This window comes from Oncorhynchus masou, chromosome 6, assembly GCF_036934945.1.
Source record: "Oncorhynchus masou masou isolate Uvic2021 chromosome 6, UVic_Omas_1.1, whole genome shotgun sequence".
NCBI classification, from domain to species: domain Eukaryota; kingdom Metazoa; phylum Chordata; class Actinopteri; order Salmoniformes; family Salmonidae; genus Oncorhynchus; species Oncorhynchus masou.
This window is the reverse complement of record NC_088217.1, coordinates 69320316-69347099: the sequence shown is the minus strand read 5'-3', so window position 1 is coordinate 69347099 and position 26784 is coordinate 69320316. Positions and strand designations below refer to the sequence as shown.

The 26784-nt window shown below is 43.9% G+C and overlaps 1 protein-coding gene across 1 annotated transcript; it reads right to left on the bottom strand.

Moving 5' to 3' along the window:
* Nucleotides 1-842: 842 nt before the first annotated feature.
* Nucleotides 843-26042, bottom strand: LOC135542500 (uncharacterized). Its single transcript, XM_064969501.1, has 10 exons — nt 25872-26042; nt 25356-25482; nt 14017-14073; nt 13820-13876; nt 11075-11131; nt 10878-10934; nt 8153-8209; nt 7956-8012; nt 2461-2508; nt 843-1649 (listed from the first exon to the last, which is right to left on the bottom strand). The coding sequence occupies exons 2-10, from the start codon at nt 25465-25467 to the stop codon at nt 1483-1485; spliced, it is 669 nt and encodes a 222-aa protein (XP_064825573.1). The 5' UTR covers nt 25468-25482; nt 25872-26042; the 3' UTR covers nt 843-1482.
* Nucleotides 26043-26784: the final 742 nt, after the last annotated feature.

Sequence of the window (26784 nt, the reverse complement as noted above, 5' to 3'; positions counted from 1 at the left end):
CTACTCAAGGATTCAGAGCTTCCCTTCAGCAGCCTCGGGCACAGCATCGCTCTATTCTAGCTTGATGAAAATAGAAAACACAAAATCCTCCATAAGCTTCTAAATCTCATTAACACATACTATTGAAGTTTTTTTGCTGCTATATCTTGGTTTTCTGAACCCAGATGTTGTGTTGAATAATCAGATTTTTCGACTGGGTATACAAGTAAACTCTTAATTTGAAAAAACAAAAAAACAATTTCGTCCATGACTGTGCAAATGTATCAAATGTGTAGCTTGATACATACGCAACACTAATCGAATGGGACTTTCACGTGATAGAACAACAGACATGCATTATCTTCAACAGAAACTGGACCACATTTAGTCACCGATACAGTATTTTGGGATGTTAATACTTTGAGCATTTATCAGGGCGTTCCTGTTGATATTCCCTCTCTGAACTACATGGAAGCCTTTCCACCTAGTTGGGGCAGTGTCTAAGGAACAAACCCCCGTGTGATTCGGTTGTCTTCAGTTTCCTTTTGAAACTTCCCTGTTGTTGCCTTGTTGATACAAAAAGTCCTTCCTCTCTGGGACGAGTGTTTTACTGCTAATTAGACACTGTTTTCATCAGGCAAAACAAGGCCGCTTCTCTTTAATCACATGGTAATATATTAGTTACAGGGACTTGCATAAGAAGAAGGGGAATGTACATTTTTTTGACTGTTTTGTTCCCAGTATTGTCATAGGTGAAATGTCTGTCAAGTTTCATGAAAGTATTTTTTTGTGTTCTTATGGTCCTTGCCGTAGCATTTCCTTTTCTCAGTTATTGGTACCTTCAGGCCAAAAAAACCAAAACATCCAGTTTGGCGTTAGGAGGGATGCCTGTGCCTTGATTTAATTTTACAAGCTCAGATTACAACTGGATATCAATTTAGAAAAAAAATGAAAACAGATATTACATTCAGCAATGCTATACATTATTATACATTAAGCTCGCTCAACAACCTAATAATAGAAATTCAAACAAGGTACTATCTTTTGAGTATGATATTTTTTTTTTAAAGGAAAACAAAAAGGATTGTAAAATTTCTCTAGTTTTTACATCTTTTCAAAACCTCAACAATCTAATATTGGTTTAACTACTGTACTAATTGTAAGCTTGAAGTTAGTCACATGTAATGAATATTAATTGTTTATTAAAGTGCTTCTGTATATTGATTGATGAGGAAAATAAGGCTGTAATGTGGCTGAAATAGCCAAATCCACTAATGGGTGTCCACATAATTTGGTATATATAGTGTATATCTGGGCAATACAAAAATAAGTGATCTAACGATACTGTCTCTTCGTGGCAAAATCTGCAGAGCTGAGATGGTCGTATGCCCCATATAAATGTTGCCTTGAAATTAGATGACCATCATAGGCATTACCAATTCCATAGAATATATTTGGCATCTTGAGTTGACAACTGGCCCTGGTTTAGATGTGTACTTCTTTCTATTCTTCCTCGTTCAAAATCTCTAGTTCGCTTTCAGAGCCATACGTGTCGTCAGAATAACCACACTCGGCCTCGTTGGTGTGGTAAGTGCCCTTACGCTTGCCGTTGTGGCACAGGACCAGGACCAGCACCAGTACCACCACCAGTACCGCCACAATAATGACTCCTGGGAAGGGAGAGAGATGGATATAAATTAGACTGACAGAGGGGAGAATGGTCTCTGAAAATATAGAATACTCTTTTAAAGAGTAATGTTTTTTCAGAAGACACGTTATCATAGGGGTAATCGTGATCTAGAACATCAAAGAAACATTATTTATTTTTTTAGTTCATTGATTTTTAGGTAGGTGGATCGGCAGGTAGCCTCGTGTTTTAAGATTGTTGGGCCAGTAACCGAAAGGTCACTGGTTCAAATCCCAAAGGTGAAAAATCTGTCGACGTGCCCTTGAGCGAGGTACCTCTATATGTCTCTCTGGATAAGAGCACCTGCAAATTGACTTCAAATGTAAGTAAAATAAATTAAATTTCTTTGATAGAGTAAAAAAAAAGATGTCAGAACATTGTTGCCTCAGCATGGCGAGGGAAACGATAACAATGATATAGGTGAAACCAGAAACAATGAGTGGAGAACTTTCCATTTACGTATACTCATGGGATTAATAATAATGTAATAATGTCCCATTTAGCAGACGCTTTTGTCCAAAGCGACTTACAAGTCGGCTGGGGCCACTACTTTTACATATGGGTGGTCCCAGCGGGAATCGAACCCACGACGCTTGGCGTTGCAAGCGCCATGCTCTACCGACTGAGCCACACAGGACCATTAGTTCAATTTTCAGACTATAGAGAGAACAATAATGCTTCCACATCTGGATAACCATCTCCAAAGCTTAGGGGTTCATGTAAAGCACCTTGTGACAACTGCTCATATAAAAACGGCATTATAATAAATACATTGTGATTGATATGTTTCTCACCTACGAAAAGGTTTTCAAAGGATACACCTTTTACGATGGCGGCTCCCTCTGCAAATGACACCAGAACAGAGGACACGATAATGGCATTAGAGAGACAGAACCTCGTAGTCAACACACAGACATGTACGGTACCTACTGATTTAGATCATTACACTTCCCTTCAGATTTCACCGTACATTCATTACACTAGCTTGTTTGACGCTTGCTTGCGTTGCTTATCTCCGTAGTTTGACTCTGGTTTAGACTATACAGTAGTGACAGATTCATGTGTACAGTATATGATGTGGCTTTGAGTACAGCTACACTGTCGACAGTAAGTAGCCTATCTCCTGATTCTCCTGTATCGGAAGCAGGAAGGCAGCTTGATGTACAAGTACACCCCCTGGTTTGGACGCTAGTCGAGCACAGGGCTTGTTGACTGAATGTTATTCTCTCACTTCAACAGTGACAGGTAGAAGGTGCCTTTCTGCCTGTCAAAAGTGGAAGGGAGACTAAATAAAGAGTGATGAAGGAGATGCTAAGTATAAGTTATTGCAATGGAACAGCTGTCCAATCCACCTTGACTTTAATCTAGCCGGGGAGGGACACAAACACTCCAATCAGCTCAATGTGTGTCATCCCCTCCCCCCAACCAATCTTACAGTGCATCACACACACACACACACACACACACACACACACACACACACACACACACACACACACACACACACACACACACACACACACTTCCAAGTGTGTAGGGAAAAAAAGTCACACATTTCAAAAGTGCCAAGCAACAAAAAAAACAAGAAGTGTGCTGGGACGCGTCGGTGTGCAATACCTCATTAACTCTTAATTACCTGCTTCATCAGAGGAGTTCAGCCTATCATTAATGATTCATTAATCACTATCGCAAAATGTGCAACCCCTTCCAAGGATGCCTCCCAAATGGAACCCAATTTTCTTCATAGTGCACTACTTTTGACCAGGGCCCCTGGTGCTCTGGTCAAAAAGTAGCACACTCTATAGTGTATGTTGCGCACACCAAGTCGTTATCAGGATACATGCGTCGATAACCACCCTCCCTGAACAAGTGTAGTGGATGACATGGCGGAGGTTGAACTGAGAGCGTGAGGTTGCTGCATTCAGAAGACTAGCTACCCCGGGCGTGAAAGAGGGTACGAGGTTTTAGTAGTGTGTGTGTCAGTACTAAGAGAATACATGTTTGAGCAGGGAGAGGAGAGTTCACAGGCCTTATTAACTCTCACTGTTTGAGGTCAGAGACAGGATGGTAATTGAGACTGAGGCATGTAGGCTTAAGGGAAAGACTGCTCTCTCTGTCTGCTCACACACACACACACACACACACACACACACACACAGTGAGAGACTTCAGGGAGAGATTGCTCGTGCTCGCTCTGTCTCCTCACACCCAGCCTTGTCATATCCATATCCCCCTGCCTGTTCATACAACATTTGCATATATCTCCCTTTTTATATTCATACATACACTACATGTGGACACCTGCTTGTCGAACATCTCATTCCAAAATCACAGGCATTAATATGGAGTTGGTCCATATGAGTGAAAAGACCTAAGCCTTTTTTATAGGTAAATATTACGGTCTTCAGAAATCACACATAGATACAGTGGCTTGCGAAAGTATTCACTCCCCTTTGCATTTTTCTGATCAATGCCCTCCTTGCCTGGTCCGTGAGTTATGGTGGGCGGCCCTCTCTTGGCAGGTTTGTTGTGGTGCCATATTTTTTCAATGTTTTAATCATGTATTTAATGGTGCTCCGTGGGATGTTCAAAGTTTCAGATATTTTTTTTAGAACCCAACCCTGATCTGTACATCTCCACAACTTTGTCCCTGACCTGTTTGGAGAGCTCCTTGGTCTTCATGGCGCCGCTTGCTTTGATGATGCCCTTTGCTTAGTGGTGTTGCAGACTCTGGGGCCTTTCAGAACAGGTGTATATTTACTGAGATCATGTGACAGATCATGTGACACTTAGATTGCACACATGTGGACTTTATTTAACTAATTATGTGACTTCTGAAGGTAATTGGTTGCACCAGATCTTATTTCGGGGCTTCATAACGTAGGGGGTGAATACATACGCCCACACCACTTTTCCATTCTTGATTTCTTTGAATTTTTTGAAACAAGTTATCTTTTCCATTTTGACTATTTTGTGTATGTCCATTACATGAAATCCTAATAAAAATATATTTAAATTACAGGTTGTAATGCAGCAAAATAGGAAATACCTCAAGGGGAATGAATACTTATGCGTGGCACTGTACAGATAGAAGGATGAGAGAGAACTGCAAACATGTTGTCTACTCCAAAGTGAAAAATACACTATATATACAAAGTTGTATGTGGACACCCTTCAAATTAGTGGATTCGGATGTTTCAGCCACATTACTGACAGGTGTATAAAATCGAGCACACAGCCATGCAATCTCCATAGACAAACATTGGCAGTAGAATGGCCTTACTGAAGAGCTCAGAGACTTGTGGCACCGTCACAGGATGCTACCTTTCCAGTCAGTTGGTCAAATTTTTGCCCTGCTACAGCTTCCCCGGTCAACTGGAAGGGATTTAATTGTGAAGTGGAAACGTCTAGGAGCAACATGGCTCAGCCGCGAAGTGGTAGGCCACACAAGCTCACAGAACGGGATCGCCGAGTACTGAAGCGGAACGCACATAAAATGTGTCTGTCCTTGGTTGCAACACACACTACCGAGTTCCAAACTGCCTCGAGAAGCCACATAAGCACAATAACTGTTAATCTGGAGCTTCATGAAATGGGTTTCCATGGCCAAGCAGCCACACACAAACCTAAGATCACCATGCGCAATGCCCAGCGTTGGCTGTAGTGGTGTAAAGCTTGCCGCCATTGGACTCTGGAGTGATGAACCACGCTTCACGCTTCATCTGGCAGTCCGGCAGATCTCAATTTCCTAGTGCCAACTGGAAAGTTTGGTGGAGGAGGAATAATTGTCTGGGGCTGTTTTTCATGGTTCGGGCTAGGCTCCTTTGTTCCAGTGAAGGTAAATGTTATAGCTACAGCATGCAATGGCATTCTAGACAATTCTGTGCTTCCAGCATTATGACAACAGTTTGGGGAAGGCCCTTTTCTGTCTCAGCATGACAATGCCCCCGTGCAAAGCGAGGTATATGCAGAAATGGTTTGTCAAGATCGGTGTGGAAGATCTTGACTGGTCTGCACAGACCCCGGACTTCATCAACTCCATCGAACACCTTGGGGATGAATTGGAACGCCGACTGCAAGCCAGGCCTAATCACCCCATAATCAGTGCCCAGCCTCACTATTGCTCTTGTGGCTGAATGGAAGCAAGTCCCTGCAGTCCCTGTTCAAACATCTAGTAGAATGCCTTCCCAGAAGAGTGGAGGCTACTATATCAGCAAAGGGGGGACAAACTCCATATTACTGCCCATGATTTTGGAATGAGATGTTCGACGTGCAGGTGTCCACATACTTTTGGTCATGTAGTGTATCTTTGCCAAATGCTGTACAACTGAAGTATTATCCTGGGTGCCAATATTTTTGTTCATACCATTTGTTTTAATTTCCTTTCTTTATTTTTTTGTGGGTATTAAAATGATAGTTAGGAATCCCGCCTCCTGAATCCAAGTGTTTGACATGGGGGAGGGGCCCAGTAACTTTATGTTCAAACATTATCAACATCTCATCCAAATATAATCAAATGTCATGCAAAACTTGATTTTGACCATCCATAACCTTTAAAAACACAAGCAGAAGTGACCATTTCATGCAGCGCAAAATTTTAAGACTCACAAAAAGACCGTCTTCACGGTAATAAAGTTGATAATGGAATGGGTTTTGAGAGCAGCCAATCCAGCCACGACGCACAGTGCCCAGGGTTCTACCTGGTACCAAAAAGCCTTCTCCAGCCGAAGAACCCTTTGGGACCCCTTTTTCTAAGAATGTATAATGTCATATCAATGGCAGATTTTGGTTGAGAATCTGCCTTGCACATCGGCTTCAATACAATTGCCAGGAGAGGCGTGGATAGAGGTGTGAATGTTATGCGGAAAGACATTTAGGCCTACGTGTGCACACAGTGCCATGGAACGAGAGAAGCCATTTATGACATCACGCCTCAGACCCGATCCTGTTTAGAACCCCCCCCTTCTCTTTATATTGGATCCTGTGAAAAGTTGGGATTTGCGCAAAACCGGCTGTATTATACGTCCACGGGGAGCAATTATGGTGCCTGTAACTGTATTCAGACGTAGCCTATTGAAAACAGAGACGGTCTTTTCAGGTCTCATCAATAGCCGAGTGAATTGAACCTTGCTTATTGACCATGTTTGGCATGTCTCTGTCCAAATCCTACCGCCTATGTTTCACCATGTTTTTCCACATTGAAGCAATGCAATTACAACAATGTGGACTGCAAACATGTTCAACACATTTAACGAACTCGGCTATAACGGATGAGCATTCGAATTGGAGTTGATGACAAGACCGTACACTTCAAGCAACCACATATTTTGGAGCACGCTGTTTAAAGGCACAGAATCAAATGATGTCAATTAGCCTATCAGAAGCTTCTAATGCCATGACATCATTTTCTGGGATTTTCCAAGCTGTTTAAAGGCACAGTCATGGAGGCTTGCAAGCCGAAGAAGACCATCCCAACTGTGAAGCACAGGGGGGGCAGCATCATGTTGTGGGGGTGCTTTGCTGCAGGAGGGCTGGTGCACTTCACAAAATAGATGGCTTCATGAGGAAAGGAAAGTGTGTGGATATATTGAAGCAACATCTCAAGACATCAGTCAGGAAGTTAAAGCTTGGTCCCAAATGGACAATGACCCCAAGCATATTTCCAAAGTTGTGGAAAATGGCTTAAGGACAACAATATCAAGGTATTGGAGTGGCCATCACAAAGCTCTGACCTGAATCCTTTAGAAAATTTGTGGGAAGAACTGAAAAAAAGTGTGCGAGCAAGGAGGCCCATAAACCTGACTCAGTTACACGAGCTCTGTCAGGAGGAATGGGCCAAAATTCACCCAACTTATTGTGGGAAGCTTGTGGAAGGCTACCCAAAATGTTTGACCCAAGTTAAACAATTAAAGGCAATGCTACCAAATACTAATTGAGTGTATGCAAACTTCTGACCCACTGGGAATATGATGGAAGAAATAAAAGCTGAAAGAAAATAAAGCTGAAATACTTCACACACTATTATTCTGACATTTAACCTTCTTAAAATAAAGTGATGATCCTAACTGACCAAAGACAGGGAATTTTTACTAGGATTAAATGTCAGGAATTGTGAAAAACTGAGTTTCAATGTATTTGGCTAAGGTATATGTAAACCTCCGACTTCAATTGAATTTGTCCGCCGCTATAGGTATCTTCACACTTTGGTGTAGACAACATGTTGGAATGTCTCTCTCTCCCCCTTCAGCCTTTATCAATGTGTGATTTCTGAAGACAGTAATGTAGTTACCTAAAAAAGCATCTGAGGTTGTTTCAGTCATATGTGCAGAAGTTGTTGTCAGAACTCCTGCGAAAGCAAGCACATAGTAAAAAGGTACATTAGGTACAAACACAAAATACCATATTGCTGAAAGAGACAAAAGAAAGCCCCATTGCTCTTTGCACAAGTGCAATGGGGATTTCTTTTGAAGACAGTAATGTACTTACCCACAGAAGCATCTGAGGTTGTTTCAGTCATATGTGCAGAAATTGCTGTCAGAACTCCTGCGAAAGCAAGCACATAGTAAAAAGATACATTAGGTACAAACACAAAATACCATATTGCTGAAAGAGACAAAAGAAAGCCCCATTACAATTTGCACAAGTGCAATGAAGGGGTCACGCCCTGGCCATAGAGATGCTTTTATTCTCTATTTTGGTTAGACCACGGTGTGACTAGGGTGGGCATTCTATGTTCTTTTTTCTATGTTTTTGTATTTCTTTGTTTTTGGCCGGGTATGTTTCTCAATCAGGGACAGCTGTCTATCGTTGACTCTGATTGGGAACCATACTTAGGTAGCTCTTGCGCACATGGGTTTTGTGGGTTGTTGTTTTCTTTATTGTTAGTTTCCTTACAGAACTGTTCGCTTTCCTCTTTGTTATTTTTTGTTTTAGTGTTCTGATTTTAATAAAATATCATGAACACGTCTCACACTGCACCTTGGTCCAGTCATTCACAGGAAGAGGATCGTCACAGAACTACCCACCACCAAAGGACCAAGCAGCGTGGCCAGGAGAGGCAGCCCAAATCCTTTTTGGGTGGGGGCACACGGGACTGTCGGCGGAGCCGAGGATGGAACCAGAGCCAGTGAAATTGGAGGTGAGTAAAGGAAGCAAATCAGAGACAGTGAAGGAGTTGATGGGGAGATTGGAGGAGAGAGTAATGAGAGAGTTGCTGTGTTGGTGCATGAGGCACGACATCCGCCCAACGGAGCGTGTCCTCGATTTGATGTCACCTGAGTCAGCTCTCCATACTCGTCCTGAGGTGCGTGCTAGCCGTCTGGTGAAGACTGTGCCAGCCCCACCTACCAGGCCACTTGTGCGCCTCCCCAGCCCTGCACGTCTTGTGCCAGCTTGGCACTACAGATCTCCAATACGCGTTCTTAGCCTGGTAGGCTACATTCCAGCTCCCCGCATCTGCCGGGCTAGGGTGAGGATCCAGCCAGGACGGATGGTGCCATCCCTGCTCTCCAGACCTCCAGTGCGTCTCCTCGGGCCAGGATATCCTGCGCCGGCTCTAGGCACGGCTTCCCCAGTTCTCCAGGAGATCCCAGTGCGGCCTGTTCCAGCTCCCCGCACGTGCCGGGCTACAGTGGGCATTCAGCCTGGAAGAGTGGTGTCAAGGCTACGCACCAGATCTCCAGTGCTCCCCCACAGCCCGGTCTATCCTGTGCCTCCTCCACGGACCAGGCCTCCAGTAGGTCTTCCCAGCCTGGTGAGTCCTGTGCCTGTGTCCTGTCCGGAGCTGCCAGAGTCGCCCTCCTGTCCGGAGCTGTCCGAGTCGCACTCCTGTCCGGGGCCCACCCGTAAAGAGTGCCCACCCGGACCCTCCCCTTGAAAGTCAGGTTTTGTGGCTGGAGTCCGCACCTTTGGTTTACTTTTATTCTCTATTTTGGTTAGGCCAGGGTGTGACTAGGGTGGGCATTCTATGTTCTTTTTTCTATGTTTTAATATTTCTTTGTTTTTGGCTCTCGAACAACAGTACAGAAAGTGTGGTTTCACATAAAACATTTGTCTAAATAATCAAATCAGTTTATTTGTTTAGTTTGTCACATGTGCCGAATCCAACAGGTGTAAACCTTACAGTGAAAATGCTTACTTACAGGCTCTAACCAATGGTGCAAAAGAACAAAAAGGTGTGTATGTGTGTGTGTGTGTGTGTGTGTAAGTAAAGAAATAAAACTACGGTTTGCAACTGCACATGGGGACAAAGATCGTACTTTTTGGAGAAATGTCCTCTGGTCTGATGAAACGAAAATAGAACTGTTTGGCCATAATGACCATCATTCTGTTTGGAGGAAAAAGGTGGAGGCTTGCAAGCCGAAGAAGACCATCCCAACCGTGAAGCACAGGGGGGGGGGGGGGCAGCATCATGTTGTGGTGCTTTGCTGCAGGAGGGCTGGTGCACTTCACAAAATAGATGGCATCATGAGGAAAGGAAAGTGTGTGGATATATTGAAGCAACATCTCAAGACATCAGTCAGGGAGTTAAAGCTTGGTCCCAAATGGGTCTTCCAAATGGACAATGACCCCAAGCATACTTCCAAAGTTGTGGAAAATGGCTTAAGGACAACAATATCAAGGTATTGGAGTGCCCTTCACAAAGCTCTGAACTCAATCCTTTCGAAAATTTGTGGGAAGAACTGAAAAAGCGTGTGCGAGCAAGGAGGCCTACAAACCTGACTCAGTTACACCAACTCTGTCAGGAGGAATGGGCCAAAATTCACCCAACTTATTGTGGGAAGCTTGTGGAAGGCTACCCAAAATGTTTGACCCATGTTAAACAATTAAAAGCAATGCTACCAAATACTAATTGAGTGTATGCAAACTTCTGACCCACTGGGAATATGATGAAAGAAATAAAAGCTGAAAGAAAATAAAGCTGAAATACTTCACTCTACACTATTATTCTGACATTTCACCTTCTTAAAATAAAGTGATGATCCTAACTGACCTAAGACAGGGAATTTTTACTAGGATTAAATGTCAGGAATTGTGAAAAACTGAATTTAAATGTATTTGGCTAAGGTATATGTAAACCTCCGACTTCAATTGAATTTGTCCGCCGCTATAGGTATCTTCACACTTTGGTGTAGACAACATGTTGGAATGTCTCTCTCTCCCCCTTCAGCCTTTATCAATGTGTGATTTCTGAAGACAGTAATGTAGTTACCTAAAAAAGCATCTGAGGTTGTTTCAGTCATATGTGCAGAAGTTGTTGTCAGAACTCCTGCGAAAGCAAGCACATAGTAAAAAGATACATTAGGTACAAACACAAAATACCATATTGCTGAAAGAGACAAAAGAAAGCCCCATTGCTCTTTGCACAAGTGCAATGGGGCTTTCTTTTGAATACAGTAATGTACTTACCCACAGAAGCATCTGAGGTTGTTTCAGTCATATGTGCAGAAATTGCTGTCAGAACTCCTGCGAAAGCAAGCACATAGTAAAAAGATACATTAGGTACAAACACAAAATACCGTATTGCTGAAAGAGACAAAAGAAAGCCCCATTACAATTTGCACAAGTGCAATGAAGGAGTCACGCCCTGGCCATAGAGATGCTTTTATTCTCTATTTTGGTTAAACCACGGTGTGACTAGGGTGGGCATTCTATGTTCTTTTTTCTATGTTTTTGCATTTCTTTGTTTTTGGCCGGGTATGTTTCTCAATCAGGGACAGCTGTCTATCGTTGACTCTGATTGGGAACCATACTTAGGTAGCTCTTGCGCACATGGGTTTTGTGGGTTGTTGTTTTCTTTATTGTTAGTTTCCTTACAGAACTGTTCGCTTTCCTCTTTGTTATTTTTTGTTTTAGTGTTCTGATTTTAATAAAATATCATGAACACGTCTCACACTGCACCTTGGTCCAGTCATTCACAGGAAGAGGATCGTCACAGAACTACCCACCACCAAAGGACCAAGCAGCGTGGCCAGGAGAGGCAGCCCAAATCCTTTTTGGGTGGGGGCACACGAGACTGTCGCCGGAGCCGAGGATGGAACCAGAGCCAGTGAAATTGGAGGTGAGTAAAGGAAGCAAATCAGAGACAGTGAAGGAGTTGATGGGGAGATTGGAGGAGAGAGTAATGAGAGAGTTGCTGTGTTGGTGCATGAGGCACGACATCCACCCAACGGAGCGTGTCCTCGATTTGATGTCACCTGAGTCAGCTCTCCATACTCGTCCTGAGGTGCGTGCTAGCCGTCTGGTGAAGACTGTGCCAGCCCCACCTACCAGGCCACCTGTGCGCCTCCCCAGCCCTGCACGTCTTGTGCCAGCTTGGCACTACAGATCTCCAATACGCGTTCTTAGCCCGGTGCGCTACATTCCAGCTCCCCGCATCTGCCGGGCTAGGGTGAGGATCCAGCCAGGACGGATGGTGCCATCCCTGCTCTCCAGACCTCCAGTGCGTCTCCTCGGGCCAGGATATCCTGCGCCGGCTCTAGGCACGGCTTCCCCAGTTCTCCAGGAGATCCCAGTGCGGCCTGTTCCAGCTCCCCGCACGTGCCGGGCTACAGTGGGCATTCAGCCTGGAAGAGTGGTGTCAAGGCTACGCACCAGATCTCCAGTGCTCCCCCACAGCCCTGTCTATCCTGTGCCTCCTCCACGGACCAGGCCTCCAGTAGGTCTTCCCAGCCTGGTGAGTCCTGTGCCTGTGTCCTGTCCGGAGCTGCCAGAGTCGCCCTCCTGTCCGGAGCTGTCCGAGTCGCCCTCCTGTCCGGGGCCCACCCGTAAAGAGTGCCCACCCAGACCCTCCCCTTGAAAGTCAGGTTTTGTGGCTGGAGTCCGCACCTTTGGTTTACTTTTATTCTCTATTTTGGTTAGGCCAGGGTGTGACTAGGGTGGGCATTCTATGTTCTTTTTTCTATGTTTTAATATTTCTTTGTTTTTGGCTCTCGAACAACAGTACAGAAAGTGTGGTTTCACATAAAACATTTGTCTAAATAATCAAATCAGTTTATTTGTTTAGTTTGTCACATGTGCCGAATCCAACAGGTGTAAACCTTACAGTGAAAATGCTTACTTACAGGCTCTAACCAATGGTGCAAAAGAACAAAAAGGTGTGTATGTGTGTGTGTGTGTGTGTGTGTGTGTGTGTGTGTGTGTGTGTGTAAGTAAAGAAATAAAACTACGGTTTGCAACTGCACATGGGGACAAAGATCGTACTTTTTGGAGAAATGTCCTCTGGTCTGATGAAACGAAAATAGAACTGTTTGGCCATAATGACCATCATTCTGTTTGGAGGAAAAAGGTGGAGGCTTGCAAGCCGAAGAAGACCATCCCAACCGTGAAGCACAGGGGGGGGGGGGCAGCATCATGTTGTGGTGCTTTGCTGCAGGAGGGCTGGTGCACTTCACAAAATAGATGGCATCATGAGGAAAGGAAAGTGTGTGGATATATTGAAGCAACATCTCAAGACATCAGTCAGGGAGTTAAAGCTTGGTCCCAAATGGGTCTTCCAAATGGACAATGACCCCAAGCATATTTCCAAAGTTGTGGAAAATGGCTTAAGGACAACAATATCAAGGTATTGGAGTGCCCTTCACAAAGCTCTGACCTCAATCCTTTCGAAAATTTGTGGGAAGAACTGAAAAAGCGTGTGCGAGCAAGGAGGCCTACAAACCTGACTCAGTTACACCAGCTCTGTCAGGAGGAATGGGCCAAAATTCACCCAACTTATTGTGGGAAGCTTGTGGAAGGCTACCCAAAATGTTTGACCCAAGTTAAACAATTAAAGGCAATGCTACCAAATACTAATTGAGTGTATGCAAACTTCTGACCCACTGGGAATATGATGAAAGAAATAAAAGCTGAAAGAAAATAAAGCTGAAATACTTCACTCTACACTATTATTCTGACATTTCACCTTCTTAAAATAAAGTGATGATCCTAACTGACCTAAGACAGGGAATTTTTACTAGGATTAAATGTCAGGAATTGTGAAAAACTGAATTTACATGTATTTGGCTAAGGTATATGTAAACCTCCGACTTCAATTGAATTTGTCCGCCGCTATAGGTATCTTCACACTTTGGTGTAGACAACATGTTGGAATGTCTCTCTCTCCCCCTTCAGCCTTTATCAATGTGTGATTTCTGAAGACAGTAATGTAGTTACCTAAAAAAGCATCTGAGGTTGTTTCAGTCATATGTGCAGAAGTTGTTGTCAGAACTCCTGCGAAAGCAAGCACATAGTAAAAAGATACATTAGGTACAAACACAAAATACCATATTGCTGAAAGAGACAAAAGAAAGCCCCATTGCTCTTTGCACAAGTGCAATGGGGCTTTCTTTTGAATACAGTAATGTACTTACCCACAGAAGCATCTGAGGTTGTTTCAGTCATATGTGCAGAAGTTGTTGTCAGAACTCCTGCGAAAGCAAGCACATAGTAAAAAGATACATTAGGTACAAACACAAAATACCGTATTGCTGAAAGAGACAAAAGAAAGCCCCATTACAATTTGCACAAGTGCAATGAAGGGGTCACGCCCTGGCCATAGAGATGCTTTTATTCTCTATTTTGGTTAGACCACGGTGTGACTAGGGTGGGCATTCTATGTTCTTTTTTTCTATGTTTTTGTATTTCTTTGTTTTTGGCCGGGTATGTTTCTCAATCAGGGACAGCTGTCTATCGTTGACTCTGATTGGGAACCATACTTAGGTAGCTCTTGCGCACATGGGTTTTGTGGGTTGTTGTTTTCTTTATTGTTAGTTTCCTTACAGAACTGTTCGCTTTCCTCTTTGTTATTTTTTGTTTTAGTGTTCTGATATTAATAAAATATCATGAACACGTCTCACACTGCACCTTGGTCCAGTCATTCACAGGAAGAGGATCGTCACAGAACTACCCACCACCAAAGGACCAAGCAGCGTGGCCAGGAGAGGCAGCCCAAATCCTTTTTGGGTGGGGGCACACGGGACTGTCGGCGGAGCCGAGGATGGAACCAGAGCCAGTGAAATTGGAGGTGAGTAAAGGAAGCAAATCAGAGACAGTGAAGGAGTTGATGGGGAGATTGGAGGAGAGAGTAATGAGAGAGTTGCTGTGTTGGTGCATGAGGCACGACATCCGCCCAACGGAGCGTGTCCTCGATTTGATGTCACCTGAGTCAGCTCTCCATACTCGTCCTGAGGTGCGTGCTAGCCGTCTGGTGAAGACTGTGCCAGCCCCACCTACCAGGCCACCTGTGCGCCTCCCCTGCCCTGCACGTCTTGTGCCAGCTTGGCACTACAGATCTCCAATACGCGTTCTTAGCCCGGTGCGCTACATTCCAGCTCCCCGCATCTGCCGGGCTAGGGTGAGGATCCAGCCAGGACGGATGGTGCCATCCCTGCTCTCCAGACCTCCAGTGCGTCTCCTCGGGCCAGGATATCCTGCGCCGGCTCTAGGCACGGCTTCCCCAGTTCTCCAGGAGATCCCAGTGTGGCCTGTTCCAGCTCCCCGCACGTGCCGGGCTACAGTGGGCATTCAGCCTGGAAGAGTGGTGTCAAGGCTACGCACCAGATCTCCAGTGCTCCCCCACAGCCCTGTCTATCCTGTGCCTCCTCCACGGACCAGGCCTCCAGTAGGTCTTCCCAGCCTGGTGAGTCCTGTGCCTGTGTCCTGTCCGGAGCTGCCAGAGTCGCCCTCCTGTCCGGAGCTGTCCGAGTCGCCCTCCTGTCCGGGGCCCACCCGTAAAGAGGGCCCACCCGGACCCTCCCCTTGAAAGTCAGGTTTTGTGGCTGGAGTCCGCACCTTTGGTTTGCTTTTATTCTCTATTTTGGTTAGGCCAGGGTGTGACTAGGGTGGGCATTCTATGTTCTTTTTTCTATGTTTTAATATTTCTTTGTTTTTGGCTCTCGAACAACAGTACAGAAAGTGTGGTTTCACATAAAACATTTGTCTAAATAATCAAATCAGTTTATTTGTTTAGTTTGTCACGTGTGCCGAATCCAACAGGTGTAAACCTTACAGTGAAAATGCTTACTTACAGGCTCTAACCAATGGTGCAAAAGAACAAAAAGGTGTGTATGTGTGTGTGTGTGTGTGTGTGTGTGTGTGTGTGTGTGTGTGTGTAAGTAAAGAAATAAAACAACAGTAAAAAGACGTTTGAAAAAAGAGTAGCAAGGTTATATACAGACACCTGTTTGTCAGGCTTATTGAGGTAGAATGTACATGAATGTATAGTTAAAGTGACTATGCAAATAAGATAAACAGAGAGTAGCAGCAGCTACCCAGCCATCCAGAGGTCCTGGATGGCAGGCAGCTTTGCTGCCTTCAACAGGATTTGACTTCATAACAAAGTGTCCCGTAGTTCCCTACTCTACCTGCGGAGCTCCCAGTCAAGTGAAACTACATGTGCAAAATCCTAACTATGTTCGTAAGTACGGTGTCCAGTAGAGGTCAGTGACTGAAAGCAGCTTGGAATTGAATAAAGCACCGAAGCCACAATGAAATAAGTGGGATCTCACATTTTGCAACACATGGTTTGAAAAAAGCACGTGATGAAACGTAGCCTTGGACGTAATTGATGACGTCCTTCTGATAAAGTACTACACGCATCGACACACTTCTACGAAGCTGCTTCGAGATGAATGCAACATCACTACTAATCACTTCACAAACCAGCTTATTGTGATTTTGCAGGTTGGATGTGACCCATGATCCAATATTTTCAGACCACAACATTGAGGACAACTTGGCCATAACTAAAAGGCCTTATGACAAGTACAGTATAAGGTCATGAAGGGTTGACTTCAAATTGAAACACATTCACCTATTGTAGGTAGTCACTTGGTGAAGGTTTCCAGACCTGAGGTTATTGAATGCAACAACCATTTCTCTGTCACTAACAAACACAGTCACGGGTGGGTACCTCTCACATTCACTTGAAAGGTGAAAACCAAAATAACATAACTACTGGTTCTATTTTTGGTTAGCGGTCAGGAGGCGCATGTGTCAAGCCCACGTTAGTTTGCAATTTCGTCATGTGAAAACTGGCGCACTGGCATTTTCCAGCCCTAACTCCAGGTTCAGCAATTTACCTGTCTAGCATCAGATCACTTGCGCTGAGGTGGGAGGGGTGGCAATATTTGAGGTGTGCTCTTAAACGTCACAAACGGTCATTCTGACTCCCATGTAAAATAGCCTTTTGAGTGACTAAAAACTAAATCACCCATAATATTTTGTGTGGATAGAAATATTTGAGAAAAAGTACTCTTTCTCTCATAGCTAACTACCTGAAAGTTTGAAAAGACAGGCTGAGTGGAGGCAGGGAGTTTATATTCATGAGCTTGCATTGACTGACAGCTCTTTGAAATGCCTATGTCAAGAAATGTGGATGTAGTGAGCAGTGTTGCAGGGAAATCCTCTCAAGCTAATTTGGTGATTGATACACAAAGCAACTCAAACAACATTGGAATTGCGTTAATGATGGCAATCCGTTTTTTTTAATCACATTTTGTCACCAGTAGAGTAGCTATCTAGCTATATAAACCACACCCCTCTGCAAACACCCCTTCTCCAATGTTGGTTGCAAGGTGGTACTTATTTAAAGAGGGGTAATTTGACGCATATCTCCAAAGATAGGTACATTAGTTACAAACGCAACACAGTACAGTTCTTGCTCAGAGACTGAACAAGTGCCACTGCAAGCTACAGTACACTAGAGCTTAGGGCTAAGAAGATTAATCAGTAGAACAAACAAGGAAGTGTCTCTCTCTCTGCCCCTAAGGGTGGGACTCTGCTGCTTCCCCTTGCTGTTGAGTTATAGCATCCCAAATGGCTCGCTATTCCCTATATAGTGCCCTACTTTTGACCAGGTCACATAGAGCTCTGGTCTCAAGTAGTGCACTAAACAGGTAACAGGGGGCCATTTGGGACATAACCACAGTATGCTGTATGCATGCCTCTTCTGCTGTTTCTGTATCCAGAACATTTGTTTCCCCAAGACAGAGCAGAACCCCGTCCATAGGATGTCCCCCCCCTGGAAGGAAACAAGCTGCACTGGTGCCCAACCTTGGGGACTGAGCCAGTAGTTGGTGGCATGGCACAAAATAGACTCCACAGCCCCACTGACTGACTGAGACAAATATTTGTATGAGGACTAAATGTGCCTGAGAATATATTTTCCACGAGACCAGGGCAGGGGCATCACATCTCCTCTGGTCCACAGCTTAATGGCAGGCTACATGATGATAGTGCTTTAGAAACAAGCATTGTTGCTGCTCTGGCTTTATTTGGAATTAACAAACAACCTGGAACCGAACACGATATTTTAGATTGGGGTAATAGTTTCCTGTTCATCGCTGGTAACAACATCGTCTCCTACTTCCACTTTCCATTACCTTATACAAAGTAAGCTCGAAACAGTGGGGAGACTAAATACAGTGGGGAGACTAAATACAGTGGGGAGACTAAATACAGTGGGGGAGACTAAATACAGTGGGGAGACCAAATACAGTGGGGAGACTAAATACAGTGGGGAGACTAAATACAGTGGGGAGTTGTACGTGGCAATTGTAGTTCAATTCTAGTACAGTACACACAGTTGGAGCGCTTGTTGTTCTCGATTCAAACCTTGACCCAGTTTGTGTCAGATTGTTATATTGAATATTTTCAAGACAATGCTGATGCAAATATGACATATAGGGGAGTATACTCTCTAGTATCACTACAATGGAAAGGTAGAGTACGAGCTTTGCTTTGATATTAGCTGGGTTCTTTTCATGAGGGCGTCCCAGATTCCCATGTTAACTCCAGGCAGTCGCTTGGTCTTTTGATAAAGGGATGATGGCTGACTGTAACATTCCCCCATATATCCCTCTGATGTTTCCCCTCTCTCTGACCTCCCGTCAGCTGCCCAGGGGTATAGAGTGGTTGATAGGCCAGGCAGGGGCCAAAATGACGGTAATTTACATTTATTTTGTTTTGAAGCAGAAGTCCTTGGAGAGGAGGGTGAGATGAGATGGCTTTGTAGTGAGATCATTTGGGGCTCTGGCCCAGCGCTCTGTAGTTAATGAGGTACAGACAGAGAGCCTCATATGAAGGAGAGCGGTGTAATGTACTGTAAGTATGGGCTTCCTGGTGCTGCAGGGGCCATTCACTTATTGTTATGGCTTTAAGAGGTTGGACAAGTATATTGTTGCCTGGGGGGATATGGGCTAGAGGGCATCTGAGGGGGTTGTTCAGCGAAGAAAATGTTCAACTGATTAAAACAAGGACATCTATGCATTCATGTGTGTCTGTCAGAGAGAGGGAAAGAGCGAGAGAGATTTGCTGAAACAACAATGGTTGCCATTTGTATAGTTCCTACAGATACATCTACTATATCCACACTTAAGGGAGTACTTCTCTATTAAGGTTAACGACACTATCTTAGACCCTTTCCCTAAACCGTTTCCTACAGCATATTTAACTATTCTAAAGCAAATGTTCTCCCCACACCCAGTCCACTATATAACGGCCTCCTGGGCTTCGTCTTCACGCCAGATGCTCTGGAGGAGGATTAGTGTAGAACTGGTCTCAACACACATCCCCATCCTTTCCTCCTCAATGACATCATCCATGATGCAATAGTACAGTCAGAGCCCAGCGCAGTAAGTGGGCTCTGCTGAAGTATGCTGTATGGCCTATGTATTTGTATATATGTATCACTTATGCTATTGTTACTCAATACTATCTGCCATTCTGCTATGGTGACTGTCCCTATAGTGACTGTCCCAAGGGCAGCAACGTCAATAGTATCTGCCCTTCTGCTCCGGTGACTGTCCCTATAGTGACTGCCCCAAGGACAGCAACATCAATAGTATCTGCCCTTCTGCTATGGTGACTATCCCTATAGTGTGCCCCAAGGGTGACTGTCCCTATAGTGACTGCTTCAAGCGTGACTGTCCATATAGTGACAGACCCAAGGGCAGCAACGTCAATAGTATCTGCCCTTCTGCTATGGTGACTGTCCCTATAGTGACTGTCCCAAGGGCAGGAACATCAATAGTATCTGCCCTTCTGCTATGGTGACTGTCCCTATAGTGACTCCCCCAAGGGTGACTGTCCCTATAGTGACTCCCCCAAGGGTGACTCTCCCTATAGTGATTGCCCCAAAGGCAGCAACATCAGTCGTATCTGCCCTTCCCATGAGAGAAGGTTGTTCAAACGTTAAAAGCATTTAATAGCATCACAGTGGTCTTTTGCAGTGAATGGAGGATGTACCAAATAATTTCGATCTATTGAATTTGGATCAACATAATAGTTTTGTGAAGGAGCTACCTATAGGTGTGTGGCTGTTCCTTTAACAAGGCTACAACACTTACAGCAATCCATGTCCTGATTAAGATAGAAGGAGCTGCTGCTATCTCCCTCCTTCTCCTCTTGCTTTTTAAATGTATTTCTACTCTGATTTCCCAGCTGTCAAAGCAGCAGTTTGAGGCGAAGGCCGTGGCGCAGGCACTCTCCCAGGACCTGACTACGGTGCTGCTCTGAGCCAATGACGTGACCTTGAGTTCCCTGCCTGGTCTACTGGGCACAGGCCGTTTGACATGCTTGACAGATGCTTTCTTTCCTCTCATTAACTTGTGAGAGGTGTGAAGAGAGAAAGAGAGCTGGGGGGGAGAGAGAGAAGCACCGTTTATACCTGGTTCTAGCTTGCATCCTTTGTCCTGATATTGTCCACATTCTGCTTGTGCCCACATTTTTAGACAGGTGTGGATGACTTAAGGATGCATTGGGATCTGAAGGTGATCAGATGTCCTGACCACCTCCTGGGGTAGTCTGACGTGCATTATGTCTGAATATCCTACCTGTGTAGAACGATCTGGACAGTGAAACCAATTCATTCATCATCATCCCTCCCTCTAGAATCGTTGGCAGGTAACGCCATTGACTTATTGCATCAATATATGTCTTAAAATAAACAAATAAATAAATATTGAAAGGATAACTGTCAAATAAGTTTGCATACAGGGAGGGGCCAGGATATCTGGTCACAATGCAGACACGGTGTACATGGATAAGAGACACATCTTACTACCATCTGTAGATGCAACGGATACAGTGTGGGCATAGTCAAAATGTGGATAAGATCAGGACAAAGGACACATGCTAGAACCAGATATAAACGGGGCTAGAGAGAGAGAGTAGAGAGAGTGGGGGATGGAGAGGGGGAAAGGAAGGAAACAGGTCTCATTTGAGGCAGTGGACCCAGACTTGACTCCTCAGGTCATTGAGCTGGAGCAAGAATACAGGCAGGAAAGATACTAATGAGACTGAATGATCATACTGAGTGAGATGTTTGAGTATGTCTTTACACTTGAAAATGGCAGATTTGGGCACTGATAAGCGCATAAATTGGAACACAGTGTCTGTACAATAACATTCTAAACATGACGTCAGTGCTCAGTGCTTCACAACGCTGTATGGGTTTTGACTGACAGTCGATTTGAACTTGAGCACCGCACGCGACAAGAAGTTGCCTCCATCCCTCCCGCTAATCTTTTGAGGTCCGAGTGAGAGAAATGATGTAAATTAAGATGACTGGATGTATTTCGAAAGAAATACCGCTTTGATGTCGTACAAGCAAGACGAACACCTGTGAGTCCAAATGTGCACTTCACATTTCCCATATCATAAAACTCATGTCGTATACAGTGTCTACGTTTATGATCCATATGTTTGATGTACAGTTACAAGATGACATGGTGTCATAGCCTGGGTTCTCCTGAACAGAATGAGTCTATGTTTGTCTATTGTGATGAAACATTGCAGTTGGACACGCATCTGAATGCATTCATGACCAAACATGCCGATTTTTCCCTGACTTGCCCTGTGAAAGAGTAACACTGTACGATCATATTTTATAACTTGACAATAGAACAAGCTTTCAAATGATTCCCACGTGACCCAGATTGCGATTTATAAATGGGCCTGTCTTGGATTGCGTAAACAACAACAGTAATTGTGTGATGGTGGGGATGCAGGGCTGAGTTCCAAACAAAACAAACATCTACATGCTCGAGGTCACTTGGAGACACCAGTTAGTTCTCCCACTCAAACTCTTGTCATTTTTTGTTGTTGTCTTATGTTGCACCTACTCCACATTTTCAAGGACTATTCTTATCCTGTTACTGAATGTATCCAGAGTATTTTCACATTTCGTTGTCAACAAATGCAGCGAAAAGTACAGTGAAATGTAAAATGCACATTAAATCAACAGTGTAATGTTTGGATTCACTCTTGTCAGGTGAACTGTTGTGTCCTCATTTTTGGTCGAATCATTTCCCCATAGTCTCCAAACTGTTCCCTTTCAATTGTTACCATGTGTACGCTTTCTTCTGTAAGGAACATTTCAAATTAGACCAATCCATATAGGCCAATTCCAATGAGTGTAAAGGGAGAATGAACGCAGAATGGTAACATAAAATCGTGAGATTTTTGAAAGGAAGGCAAGTTAAGATCCACATACCAGGGTGGTAGTGGATTTGGAATGTATCATGTATTTTAAGTTGAGGAACTGCTACTAGCGTCCATATTATTTTAGTCCTGTTGTGCTTCTTTCTTTTTACTTTAGTTTGAACACAATTGGTAGCAAAAAGTTATGTTTGTCTTCAGTCCATAAGCTTGATCAATGTAAACTATGTTTTAATAGCTGATGTTCAGTACTGCTCTCTTGGGAACAACACTACTTAGTTTTAGACACATTTGTAGCATCTAAGTCAACAGGAAACATAAGCATAAAGAAATAGCAGATAGTCACACACCTGCTAATCAACATCTGATTGTCTCACCTCAATGAACTCTCCCTCACAAAAAAAATAAAAAATACAAAATTACTGCCTTACAATTCTACTCTAACCAGTGAGTGCATTCTAGAATGATCTCTTTGCTTCTTCACTGTCTCCCAAGGCTGTTCTGACAGTACAACGCATGCTGTGTCCCTTTGTTATTCAGGTGGCATTGCCGTCCTCTCAGACAGCATCACGCTGAGCCTGTCGTACAACTACAGTATGGAGTCACTTTGATGCAGACATACATGGATCCCGTCTCTGAAGAGGGGGAGGGCTAAGGGTTTATTTCGGTCACTTTGACTGGTGAGACAAGCCGTGTGGGATGGCACTGTGATCGCTGTTCGTTGTCGAACAAACCCGAGGGCAATGTGAGCGGAGAAGATTCTCACAGGAATGTTTTCATGTAGATAGCCCACATGATGTATGCCAGTGAGAGAAAGAGACTCTCTCCTTGTTGTAAGATTATCTCCGTCATAACATCGCGTTGAACACTGACGAAGCGTTGTCAGTTAACAGTTCAAGTTCAGTTCAAATGTGGTCTTAATATTGTTCCAAAGATTTAACAAGAGAGAAACGGATAGACACATTTGTTTCTTTTCAAAACTGTCTCACGATATGTTCCCCTACCATTTATAAAAGCAATGGGAGCACAATTTTCTCTGTTCCTTAAGTACCCCTTACCGGTACATATTTTTGTTATGGCCCCTGGACAAGCACACCTGATTCTACTTGTCAACTAATCATCAAGCCCATGACAAGTTGAATCAGGGGCTACAACAAAAATCTGTGCTGTTGGGGGTACTGGAGGACCGGAGTTGGGAAACACTGGTTTAATTGGGAGACTATTACTCTCTTGTGAAACCACATTTGAATTTAATTGGTAGGGTGGCAGATAGCCTAGCGGTTAAGAGCATTGGGTCAGTAATTTGAATAGATGGAGGGGAAAAAAGTATATCATGCAAGTTTTGCACCAATACACATGCAGGATCTTAATTTGAACCAGTTTGCTACTGCAGGAAAATAATCCTGCATGAAAAGTGGATTATAATTCATGGAGGAGACCCGCACACTGCCTGAACAAATAAATAAAATACAAAACTGAGGCTTGAATGCAAAATAAAGCTTTTATGTCATTTAGATTTCCAGGAGCATATATGGCTAAGTGCCTTGTTCAAGGGGACATAGTCAGATTGTTCACCTAGTCGGCTCAGGGATTCAAACCAGCAACCTTTCAATTACTGGCCCAATGCTCTTAACCGCTAGGCTACATGCCACGCGGAAAGCTGTTGTTAATTTGAACATCATGGTGGCCAAAAAAAATCATAGTACCAGTCATTTATGATATTTCTCTGTCAACTGTTATATACTGTATAATGCAGATTATGCATTCTATTGTACTAGGTACCAATTATAGATTTTCTGATGTATATTCTTGCTTGATCATGTGACATGCAATTATTCTTGAAATAGAAACAGGTGTGTGTGCCTACCATTTATACTGAGGATGGCCCGAGGCTGAAACTTTTGTTTCGATTTTTTTGGGCACCATAATGTTCAAATTAGCATCTTTATTGCATTCAGTTTTGGATCTCCATTTCCTCCAGTATTCTTATTTGGACTCCCACGCACCTGGAACCAACACTACAGAGTAGTAACCTTTAAGGAGCGCAGACGGCCTCCTATCATTTAAATAACATCATTAATTCATGGACATTTTGTAGGGGTTGATACATTTTTCGTAAGGGAAAATGAAGTCTGAAATTTCAGTGGAAATTGCAAACTTCAGAAGACTTTTTAAACATTCTATAAGAAACTATCCATATAGGCCAATTCCCACAAGAATTGGCCTTTATACTTAACATTTCAAGTTAAGTATAATTAACAGTACAAGTTTGACATTTCCTGCATTGCAAGAAAGTGCTCCTGCAAAAGGGTGATCAAATTAAGGTCTGTATTCATCCACACGGTATTCAGATGCTAATTTGAGTATTTCCAGAGTATGTTAGAGCTCCCGTGTGTGTGTGTGTGTGTGTGTGTGTGTGTGTGTGTGTGTGTGTGTGTGTGTGTGTGTGTGTGCGTGTGTGCGTGCGTGTGCGAGAGAGATAGAGGGTGAATTTGAGCTGCAACCAGTCAGTTTGTCCTTATCACTAGAGCAGAACTTGTGGTGCTGGACGCTTTCCTACCCAGACTTGGCTGGCTGATTAACATACACTCCCCATAATCTGCAGGTCCATAGTGTGACACACCCTTCTAACCCTCTCTAGGGACTCTCTCTCTCTCTCTCTCTCTCTACTCTCTACCTTCTTCACTCTTTCAAAGCCATCTTTTCTTCCCGAGGAGGACCTAACAACGAAGAGGTTTATTCTGTTGTCTAAAGCTCTCTTCTACCGGACCATCTCTAGGGCAACCTCCAACCTCCTCAGTCACCTCCTCAGTCACCTGCTCTGGGCTCTGACACTCTAGGAATGTTGGCATAGATTCTTTGTGCATCCCAAATGGTACCTAAATCCCTTTGCTCCATATAGGGAATAGGGTGTCATTTTGGAATGAGGCCATTGTCAGAGAGCCTGCTTTAGAACAGTGTGGGATTGAATTAATATACTTGTATTTCCTAATGAGTTTGCATAGAACATGAATAAAACATGACTTAGGAGGATAGTAGTAGGATTGTGGGCGATCCTTTTGGCCTAAGAATATCTTATAGTCTGAATATTTCCCCTTACATAAAGGTTTTAGGTTTTGTCCAACAGGATACAAATCCTTTGCTTTGTCTTCACAGCTGGTCCAAGCAAAGTTTGTCCTCTCTTTTCTTGTCCACCACCTCCCTAAATACCCCTAGAGTAGTACCTAGTAGGTCTATGGTTGTATCGTGTGGAAGAATGTGGTACACTCACCAGCTACGGAGGGCTGTGTGAAGAGTTCTCTGAAAATGTGACTGACCGTGTGGCTGAAGGCCTCTCCCGAAGACAAGACGCTAATTGTACCTGCTGTTGTTGGTGAGTCCATGATGAACAGTCAATACTGGACATACAGAACACAGAAATATAGTGAATGGGTTATTTGGAGAGATTAATTTCATAAATGAAACATAGCCCCTTGCCCCTTTTACATATCTAGAATTTCATAACAGTTAAGAGTGGATTTTTCTCATACAGTCAAAGTGGGGCATGTCGCTATTCAAAACCACCCACATTACGCCAATGGCTACACACATTATCAGGATTATTTCTCATTCTTCGAAATCACCGACAGGACAGAATTAATACAGCTATTAAGGACGTTGTCTTGAAGCTCTCTTCACTTTCTCTCTCTGTCCTTCTCACAGGGCAACGTGTCTACGAGGTCGATCATAGAACGACAATACAAACTCCTTAATAGGAACAATAACAGGCTAGAAATGCAGAACTCACCAAGCCCAAGTCAAGCAATACGTTTTCCTTCAACTCCCTTTCCGTGATGAATTTGTGCAACTGTTAAGCTGTTAAGTTGACAGGAGTGTTAAGTTGAAGACCCATGCGCAATGTGTTTTTTTTTCTCTCTCTCCCTTGAATGGGTGTGGGCCACATGTGTTGCTCTGTGAGCTGATCTGCTAATTCTCCTGGCAGACAAGGTCTCCTACGTAGCCATGAGTTAAGCATGCAGGCCCCTCCCTTTTACAAATGGGCCACAGCTACTGGGTGATTGTCTCACACAATGGAACTGGCTGGGATAGGGTTATGGATAGGGCTAGGGGATAGGGAGGAGTGGAGGCACACACAGGAAGCCTGGGACCTGCTGTAGTGTAGAGTGATAGTGTCATACGGATAGGGTCCTGGGACAGGGTGAGGGCTAGGGTTATGGGGGGGGAGGAGAGACGTACACAGGAAGACTGAAACCTATAGGGTGGACTGGCGGAAGTTAGCCTAGGCGGCAGGTAGCTTAGCAGTTGTGAGAGTTGGGGCAGTAGCCAAAACGTGGCTGGTTTGAATCCCAGAGCCAACTAGGTGAAAAATTGGTCAACTTGCCCTTGAGCAAGGCTCTTAATCCTAGTTGCTCTGGATAAGAGCATCTGCTAAATGACTCAAATGTTTGTAAAAACGGAACCAGTCCTGGTCTGGACAGCTAGGCAGTGACAAGACAGAAAAGAGTTACAGACTCTTAGAACAAAGCTGAATCTCTCCCTCTAAACTAGATATAACAACTACGTGTTATTACACATTGTCTCCCTCTGTGACTGCCAGTTGAGTGTTGTTATAGCAGTCAAGGTAGGTGATCTGTAAAGATAATGACTTTTTAATCGCCACCCTTTTTCCAGTGATACTGAAACTAATGTTTGTTGTCATG